Source organism: Triticum dicoccoides, chromosome 5A (genome assembly GCF_002162155.2).
Source record: "Triticum dicoccoides isolate Atlit2015 ecotype Zavitan chromosome 5A, WEW_v2.0, whole genome shotgun sequence".
Lineage (NCBI taxonomy): Eukaryota > Viridiplantae > Streptophyta > Magnoliopsida > Poales > Poaceae > Triticum > Triticum dicoccoides.
Genome location: NC_041388.1, coordinates 438078761 through 438088343, shown reverse-complemented (window position 1 = coordinate 438088343; position 9583 = coordinate 438078761). Strand labels below are relative to the sequence as shown.

General features: G+C 44.7%; 2 protein-coding genes across 3 annotated transcripts; both read right to left on the bottom strand.

The window, feature by feature from the left end:
* Positions 1–675: 675 nt before the first annotated feature.
* Positions 676–2922, bottom strand: LOC119297575. The gene is made up of 5 exons (XM_037575313.1): positions 2414–2922; positions 1938–2024; positions 1599–1813; positions 1241–1321; positions 676–970 (listed from the first exon to the last, which is right to left on the bottom strand). Exons 1-5 carry the CDS (start codon positions 2732–2734, stop codon positions 919–921), a joined length of 756 nt encoding a protein of 251 aa, XP_037431210.1. The 5' UTR covers positions 2735–2922; the 3' UTR covers positions 676–918.
* Positions 2923–7282: 4360 nt separating this feature from the next.
* LOC119297574 (short-chain dehydrogenase TIC 32 B, chloroplastic-like) lies at positions 7283–9245 on the bottom strand. 2 transcript variants are annotated; one of them, XM_037575312.1, is made up of 8 exons: positions 9113–9245; positions 8701–8932; positions 8529–8608; positions 8292–8445; positions 8141–8219; positions 7907–7991; positions 7727–7773; positions 7283–7624 (listed from the first exon to the last, which is right to left on the bottom strand). In XM_037575312.1, the coding sequence occupies exons 1-8, from the start codon at positions 9228–9230 to the stop codon at positions 7451–7453; spliced, it is 969 nt and encodes a 322-aa protein (XP_037431209.1). In that variant the 5' UTR covers positions 9231–9245; the 3' UTR covers positions 7283–7450. The 2 variants fall into 2 exon arrangements, with proteins under 2 accessions (XP_037431209.1, XP_037431208.1); XM_037575311.1 differs by having other exon boundaries at positions 7727–7761; positions 9113–9230.
* Between the last annotated feature and the right edge of the window lie 338 nt (positions 9246–9583).

Sequence of the window (9583 nt, the reverse complement as noted above, 5' to 3'; positions counted from 1 at the left end):
GACATCAGATGTTGATGAAAACTTATACTCCCTCCGTCCCAAAATAAGTGTCTTAACTAGCTTTAGTACGTGCGTACTAAAGCTAGTTAAGACACTTATTTTGGGACGGAGGGAGTAGGATTTATGAAAATAAAATCATGATAAATCTGTAAAATAATTATGACACTATCAGCTACGGAGGTAGTAAACATTAGAAAGAGAGAGAAGCATGGCAAGAAAACTAATGATGTTCCTAGCAAAACCTGCAAAACCCAACACCTAAAACCCTCACCGTGTTCATTCCTATCTTCCAACTCAAACTCGCAGTTTGCGTCCCTTCCAAGCCTGCAAAGCTCAAACTTTTTTTCGAGAGTACGCCAAAGGCATACCTTAGCTTTATAGAAGAGAGAAGAATATTTACAAGAAAGCGTGCCATCATATACTTGGCAACTGACAGAACAGCTGTGGCGCCGATTGTCTCGGTAAACCGAGGTGCACAAATTGCACATGATACTGACCTCAAGAAGTAATAACAGCTAAAAGGTCAAGGAACACCCTAGTATAAACAAATTAGAAGAACGGCGAGGGCAATTAGGTTGGCTTGTGTTCAGATTTAGGTGTTCCCTAAATCAGAAACTAAGAGCACAGTCATGAAAAAGATTAACTTTGCATGCAAACCAGAAACAAGTACCGCATCATATTACCAAAGGAACATACTCCGTGTTACATATACATGAAACGTATGCAAATGCAAACTGGGGGAAGACATTCCAACCATACTGCAACCATAGTGCTTTAACTATGAGCACATTAGCTGCACTGCTAAGACATGATCATAGGATAACAAGTCCCTTCTAAACTTAATTAAGGACATTTGTCATATCAAGTTATCATTTATGAAATATACTCACACACAGATGGAAATTCTGCACAGCATACTCAGCCAGTTTCCCTGTCCACAACTCTTGCCTGTTCCCTTGTCGTAAATGATCTGTACATCAGCAAAGTAGACACTGTTTTAGAGCATAGAGAAAACCCATACAAAGAGCACCGATGAAACAGAACTGCGCACTGCATGAATAGCCTAGATAAGGCGAGGAAGCAATACAACCAGTCTTGATAACAAACATATTTAAATTATTTCAGGGTTTATCAAGAAGTTACAACTGCATGCTCAACAATTAATGAGTATAACGATCAATCCAGCCACCTGTTAGAACTAAGAAGGCTCACCTATGAGAACGTGAGAGTTCGGGCGTACCTGAAGAGCTGGCCAAGGCGATCGATGTCAAAACCAGTTCCCCTGTCCACAACTCTTGCCTGTTCCCTTGTCGTAAATGATCTGCACATCAGCAAAGTAAGACACTGTGTTTTAGCACATAGAGAAAACCCATACAAAGGAACACCGACGAAACAGAACCGCGCACTGCATGAATAGCCTACTAGATAAGGCCAGGAAGCAATGCAATCAGTCTTGATAAGAAACATATTTAAATTATTTCAGGGTTTATCAAGAAGTTACAACTGCATGCTCAACAATTGATGAGTATAACGATCAATCCAAACGCCTGTGAGAACTAAGAAGGCTCACCTATGAGAACGTGAGAGTTCGGGCATACCTGAAGAGCTGGCGAAGGCGCTCGGTGTCAAAGCCATAGGGTAGGTTCCCAGCGGACACAGTGGCCTCCTTGCCCGGCTCAAAGTTGCGCTTGAATGATTGCCTCAGTGTTTCCCACTTTGTGTCCTTTTCGGTGGCATGACAATGATCACCATTCAAGAGCCCTTTGCCCCAACTCTTGCATGGAGCTGGAGCATCACACACATAACAGTAGCACTGCATTTGAAAAGAAAAAGAACAGCAACGGGGCCGCATTACAAAAGCTATGCTGTCAACTCTGCTACTGTAATCATATTACCAACAGAATCAGGGACAGGGGGTGACAATGCTTGTGACTTACCATTTTACAATGCTTTGGGTGAGGAGTGGTGCTAAAGGGCAATTCAGAACATAAATGCCGCGGGTGAGGGAAATCCTTGCACGCTATCTGCAGAAGGATGGCATGTTGTAGTAGCTGCGATTTAGAATGCCAACACAGTCCACAGGCAAAATGCAGTAAAACTGAAGATGCTCATCGACAGTAAGGGTGAATAACAGGGACAGATACTTCAGCAGACCACCTCCATGTTACAGGCTGAACAATGAAAGTCTTTCGGGAAAAGTATGTTCTGAAGCAGTGAACGTGCAATACATACTTAAATTAGAACATATGCTCGCTGAGCCACAGTTCGATTCGAAACGAAATTTCTGATGAAATCAGTGGTCTGCTCATCTCTAGGCACGGACTCCAGGCAGCGTAACAAGGTTTCGCACTGCTTCAGTGAAATGCGCAAAAATTGCGCGGATCAAAGCGGAAGGGAACAAACCAATCTGTACCTTGCCTTTGACCGCGACGATCTCCACCTCGTCTGACGCGCCGTCCCCCGCGCCCCTCCCCTTGGCGCCCACAACCACAGCCGGCCCGTCAGGGTCGCCGTCCAGGATCACGCAGTCGTCGTCCTCCTCCTCGTCGTCGTTGTCCTTTCTGGCGCGAACGCCGCGGGACTTGCCCTTCTTCCTCCGCGGCACTGGCACCGGCGGCAGCGATTCCGCGAGCAACGCGACCCGTCCGAGGGAGCCGGGCGAGACAGACGACCTCCGGGAGCCCTCGTCCTCGTCGGAGCTGATCACCACCACGTCGCGCGGCGGCGGGCCCATCCGCCGAGGAGCGCGATGCCGCCACGGCAGCCTGTGGGCTTCGGGTTTGAGCGCCGGGAGGGGAGCGCGGCGAGCTGGGAAGCGGACGAACAGGCTCGGCGAGGCGGGGAAAGTGGCCGCCGAGCGATTGGAGGAGGAAGGCGGCGCGAGCGCGGTATCCGATGTGTGACTGCGGACGATGTGGGGCCCACCCTTTGGCAGCTCGGGAGGGCGGCTGCTTTCGCCCGCCCGCTCTGGTTCTCGAAATTTTGAATTTTCGTATGGTACGCCACAGGATGCATACACGTGGACAGACCTTCACACGACTTTTTTGACAAGGTGAATATATTAATATTGCGAGGATACCAGATACACATAGCCTCTACACCAACAAGATATTTGAAGACATTCAAGATACACACAGCCAAGAACAAACCTCCACATGACATACGTTCATCAAAGGATGGATCTGATTAATTACAGCCTGCCAACCCTAGCCATCGAAGCCAAGAGAGCCAACCCTTCTGGCGGCTCCCCTCCGGCGGTGACCTCTTGGTCGTCGGTGGTGAGGGGGTCGCCGGATCCCGCGCGTGCGGATCGTTTAAGTTTTAGTTATAGAGCCCTAGTAGCTTAGGTTTTTGTATTGTTCGACGTCTTGGCTTCAGCAACGACGACAACGATGTTGAATAAAGAAGCTCCAGATTCTTCTCTGGCGAGACGACCGTCTCTACGGTTAGCGATGGATTTGAGAACCAGTCTGTTCAAGTTGGGATGTCATGGCAGCGGCGACATCCTGTGGTGCACATGTGACCTTTGACTCCGCCGTTGCGTCGGCGTTTGCTCCAACGTCTGCGCGGAGCTTGGGAAGTAGTTCAGGAGCGAATGCAGATTATGGTCTGCACTGATGACATCTGGAAGACGGAACATGTGTTGGATTCATGGTTGATGGATAGCAGGTATGCTTTCCTTCTTCGGCATCTTAGCCGTGGTGGGGGTGCCAGATCTAGGGTTAGATGGTGTGTCCGGAGTTTTGCCCCGGGCTCATTTGTTCAACGGCAAGGACATCATTTCTAGCGAGCCATCTTGAAGGCCCGTAAAGCTGCATATCAGCGATGGAGCCGCGTCGAGCTCAGATGAGGAGGTGATCTGTTATTTTTTCCTTGACGGTTGCTGTGGAGGTGCTGGAGACAGGCGACGGACGTTGGTGTCAAGCTCAAAGACGTTCTGCTGTCTTTTCAGTTTTGTCACGTCGATCTGTACCTGAACTGTATTTTAATATTTGTGATATGAATGAGACACGTTTTACCATAAAAAAAGAGAATCATATTTTGCTTAACGCTGCAACCGTCGAACCCGAGCACCACCGCCGCCGATGTTCCCCATCTTCGGTGGCCTAGCCGCCCAATGAGCATTGCCTTCTGTTCTCGCCTATTAGATCTGGAACCAACGTCTTATGTCAGTTCACTTAGGCTGGTCACAATGGACAAGAACATAAGCTAGTAACTTACACACTTCCCTAGACTATGTTACTACCTCCATAATGGGTAGGAACATCTATGTAGTGTAATGCAACGATGTATTTATTAGGTTATAGACTCATTGTTTCTTGGAGTGTGTGATGTTCCGGTAACTTAGCTAGTTACCACAAGCACCTCTTTCTTCATTAAATATGTGCCACATAAGCAAAGTTGTATTGGAGTATGTGATGTGACTCCTAAGTTCTTCCCCATTATGACCAGCCTTAACTGAAGCGGTACGTTTTGATCTGAGTTGTTCGCTGATCATACAATCCAATGTTCACGTTTTTATTCTAGGTCAAAGCGGTAGCAGCCAATCAGAGAGCACCACATGTCTCTGCTTAAAATGAAAAGAATTCGACTAGGTATTAGGCTCTGTAACTTTTACAAAAAGCTCATGTGCACTAAAAATATCACAACTTTTATTCTGCTAATCCAATTGACGTGAAACTTTTTGCAAATTATAGAGAAAAACATTCAACCAGGAGAAAAAAATATTCAATTTTAAATAGTTAAAATGAATTTAAAATAGAGTCTCTTTTTACCTATATAGGGTCTAAAATGCAAACTATAATTCAATTCGTCTGGTTCTTTTTGCAAAATGATCCTAATTAGTTGAACCTTCAAAGGAACTCACTAGGATTCAAATTCGAACAAGGTAAAATTAAAATTAAAATAAATTTCAATAGAAACCTTAGTTCAAATAAATTGAAACTTAAATAGTTTATAACTTTCAAACCATGGAATTAATAATAATAATGTTTGCACTTTAATTCCAGAACTTTGAGCTAAACTTTAGGAATGCATTTTTTGAACATATTGACCATATCAAATTCAAACCTAATTTGGATTTAATTCAAACTAAAATGGGACTTATGAACCAATTGAATAATTCAAATTAAATGGAAAGATTTGGAAATGAATTCATGGACCAACTATGAACTAAATTGAATTGAACCGAGCCTTTTAAAGACTTAATTCAAGTTTAATTCAAATTCAAATTCAAAACAATTCAAAAAAGTTTGAATACTGTTTCAACTTCAAATTTAATTTCAAATCAAACTTTGAATGATCTAAACCTCACTTGAACTATTTGAATCCAATTCAAATTCAAACTTGAATTTTATATTTAAACTATTTTCAAATTTCAATATGAAATCCAATTTGATACACAACCAAGTTGAAGTATGAATCATTTTGAAAACCAAAATTCAATCTTAGAAACAAATTTTGAATGAAACAAAACTAAGTCAAGTTATGAATGAAAATCATTTTAACCAAAACCCTAACACATACACCCTAGGATGTTGAACCAAATGGAGAAGAACCAAATCCTATCCTAAGCCAAACTACTTTGCTAGTGTGTGTGTGCTTGGTTCTTATTTGTCATTCATGCAAGCATTCCCTTTTGAATGGATTACGTTTTTATGTATGTTGTATGTGTTTGTTCAACTTTTAGATTGCAAGGAGTGCAACCCCTGTGAGTGTGAGCAGTGCACAAGTGACATCAATAACCAAGGCAAGTTTCACTTTGATTATGACTCCCCTACTTTGATCATGTATTGTAGTATGCCACGATAGGTATGTGAGTTCAGGCTTAAGCTATGACATTGTATGGATACCTAGTAGCAAAACCTTAGGTTCCATTACCGTGTTCCTTGTAAACAACATGTAGACAATGATTAGCTTGCTATGATATAATGGGGTTGGAATCACACTAGAAGACATGTTACTGTATATTGGTTGGCTACCTAATGACAACCTAACTAATCAATCATCTAGGTGGATTGGCTTTGATTGGGTCATTAGGGTGTGATTTGGGTGGGGCCTGCCGCGCAGGTTCAAAGGGACTGTTTGAGTTTTAAGTTAAGTAGCTTCCATGTGTAATCATGAGTCATATGGCTCTGTCTTGACCAAGTAAGTTATGGGAACCATCCCAGGTAGACCGGCAAATGTAGGTGCGTAGGTTGGAGTGGGTCTACCTGCTGGAGCAAGCAACTGCTTCACAAAAGTCTCGTCCTGTGACTACTCTACAGTTGAGTTTAGTAGCAGAAGGGCGCGACTTGGTCTTGCGGGTAAAGTACACAAACCTCTGGAGAGTGTGCAAACTGATCATGATTAGTCGTGTCCTCAGTCATGGACAACTTTGAGCAACATGGCTGAAAACTCTCTGGAAGATCCCATCATCATCTCTTCAATAAAAAAACTTGGTGGGTTGAACAATGGGCCGGGATAGGTCTCTGCTTGATGACACTAATGGTGTGATGCTATTGGTCAAACTAGTGGGCTAAAGGTCTAGGGTTGTTGTGAGATGCCGTGGACCCAAGTATACTGCGGATTGTTGTGAGACGTAGTGTGTCCTATGTATAGAGTAGATCCACTTATATATGAAGATTGTATAAAACTATCGCTTTACGCAAACTAAGCCAAATTTTCACTTACTTGAAAAGCATGTAGGTGAGATATGACTGTTATAATTCTTGTGGAACCTGCCCATACATTAAATCTATAGATGTCTAGTGGCTGCAACATATCATGTTGCAGGTGACTCTTCGAGGAGTGACTTACGTACGGCTACGTGCATCCACTCAACATGGTTCCTCGTGACGTAGATGGAGCTCTACCAAAAACTACTTCATTAGGATTTGCTTATGTTTTCATTGTTGTGAATTCTTTGAGTTTGTGAGATTATTCATTTGGCTAACCTCTGATAGTGGTTTGTAAGACTTATGTTAATTCTAGATTATTGCGATTGGACGATACATGTTTGATATTAGATCGGTATCGTCTATGCTGGCGATTCGATCCAGGGGCCGGCACGATAAGCACGGGGAGCATCAGCAGAGCAATAGCATCCATCTGGCTGCCTGCCAGAGACCCGAAGCTCATAATGACCCTAATCAGGACGTGCCCGCACCGGGGACTCCATCAGTCCCGAAATCACTCTAGGACGATAAAGTATTAGGCAACACCAAAATATCTCTGAAACTTGGGTGATATTTCAGGCAACAGAAATCTGAAACTAGGATGACATATACCAGTCCCATTGACCCAATCCGGAACAGATCGGCAGATACATTAGAGAAATTTAACCAGGGTGCATATTGGTCTTAGCCTCTTAGGTCACGATCCAAACAACAAGCACGAAAATTTGTTAATGAACGACACTGGTTCACCATGCATGCGGTAGGTTCCTACTACGCCTTTCTCTCGCCTGCTTTTAGATCTGACTCGCAGACTTGACCAGCTCTTCGCTGAACTCCCAGAGTTGCTTCGCCAAGACGTCGCTCTCTCCCAATTTGCTCGTCTTCTCCTCGTTGCAGTCAGCAAAGTATTTGCCTGTGATTCCCTTCAGCTGATGGCTGAGCCCTACATAGCAGGTAGTTGCTGCTCCCTGGAAATGAAACCGCAAGGCATCCTCTATTAGACAAGGTTAAATTCAGAAGAAACTACACAACGAAATATTCGTTACTTGAAGGCAAGAGTAGAGGAGAACCTGGGGTACATTCTTCCAGATCAAGCAGGTGGCAACTTGAATTGCCTCTGCAAGTTAAACAGGAAATTGATAACGCCGTGGAGCCATAAAGGCACTTGCCATAAAATGGCGCATAGCTAAAACTTGATGACATTTGACAAATACATTCAAAAGAACAGAAAAATGGGCCGGGGAGCGTACTCATGACAGCATAGGAGTGCCTCATCAAATTGGTCATGATTACTCCAGGATGAAGGGAATTAACCGTGATGTTAGCTCCTTCCTCCTGTTTCAGTAACATACAGTTTATGGTGGTTCAGAATAGTTTGAAACTTTTTAAGACACTCTCAATTAGTAAGAGCCCTCTATTCAGTATTGATCTTCCTCTGAATAAATAAGGTAATAGGCGAAAATATGGAGAGAGGAAAAGAATACCTTGAGCCGTCTAGAGAGCTCTTTAGCGTGTAGTATGTTCGCAAGCTTGGATTGTCCATAGGCCGACCTTCTGTCGAATCTGCCAGTGCAAAAACCATCAGTAACAGTTCAAGATCTTCTCCAATTCCAAAGAACCACAAGAAACCCATACGTTTTCTTGTCATTGAGTGTATCGAATTGAATCCCCTTCGGATAAGTATGTTCGTGGGCGATCGATGACAGATTCACGATGCGGCCCTCGATACCCGTAGACTCAGCAGTGGCTTTCATGTTATCAAGCAGCAGGTTGGTCAGCAGAAAGTGACCTGGTTGATCATAACAAGAGAGACAAATATCAGTATCAAAAAAGATAGATAGATAACCACCGCTGTGTCGAGACAATATATACCAAGATGATTGGTTGCGAACTGCATCTCGACCCCATCTTCGGAGAGCTGGAAGGGACAGAACATCACACCTGCATTGTTTCTGCAGAGCACAAAGTTTTTGGACGGCTTGGTTACATATGGAAAAAGAAAATGGAGTATCATAAGATCGAGATGAAGCGCTCCGTTAGTTACATCAAGATGTTGAGAGGGAGGTTCATGGAGTTGAACTGCTCGGCGAAGGCCCTGACGGACTTGAGGGAGCTGAGGTCGAGCTTCAGAACGTCGACCCGGGCGGCTGGGTTCGCCTCCGTTATGCTCTTCTTCGCCTCCGACGCGGCCTCCGTGTTCCTCGCCGCGATGATGACATGGGCTCCTCTCAGGGCCAAGACCCTCGACGTCTCCAGGCCGATGCCGCTAGGTCCTCCTGTAAATAAAACACGAGTTTCTTTCAGAGTTTCCTTGCCCTGAATGGATCCTTCGAACATGCTACAAAAGGGACTGATTGTGACAGAACTTGAAGTTTACTCCAACAAATTGATGGTTTCGGGTGAAAGTTCCTCACTGCATGCCGGGACGACGACAGCGGTGTGTTGTGTGTTGTTACCTGTGATGACGACGGTGAGGTTCGAGGCGTCGACGCCGTCGGTGACCTGCTCCGCCGTGGACGCCGACCCGAACCCGCTGGCGCCCGGCCTGCCGGTGATGAGCGACAGGAGACCCATCTGATGTTTCTCAGCTCCCAACACTAAAAGAAAGCTCGTGATGTGGTAGGAGTAACATATGCGGCATGCACATTTAACAGCGTAAGCGTGGAACAGGTCAAAAACACTGCTATAACAGAACAAGGAGACAAAAACAAAAATTGAGCCCCCAAGAACAAGAGGTAGTCGATGGGCATCGTTCTGGGCATCATCGAGCCTCATCCACCCGACGGATTGATCGATGGGAAGATTAGTTTTGTCTGCGGATTCGCTAATCCTTCTTAGTCCACCTGGAGAAAAGCCGTCCGATCGTGTTAGTTTATACATTTCGTTGTTTCTGCCAGCACGGGCACGGGGGAGCTCCTATTTGGCGC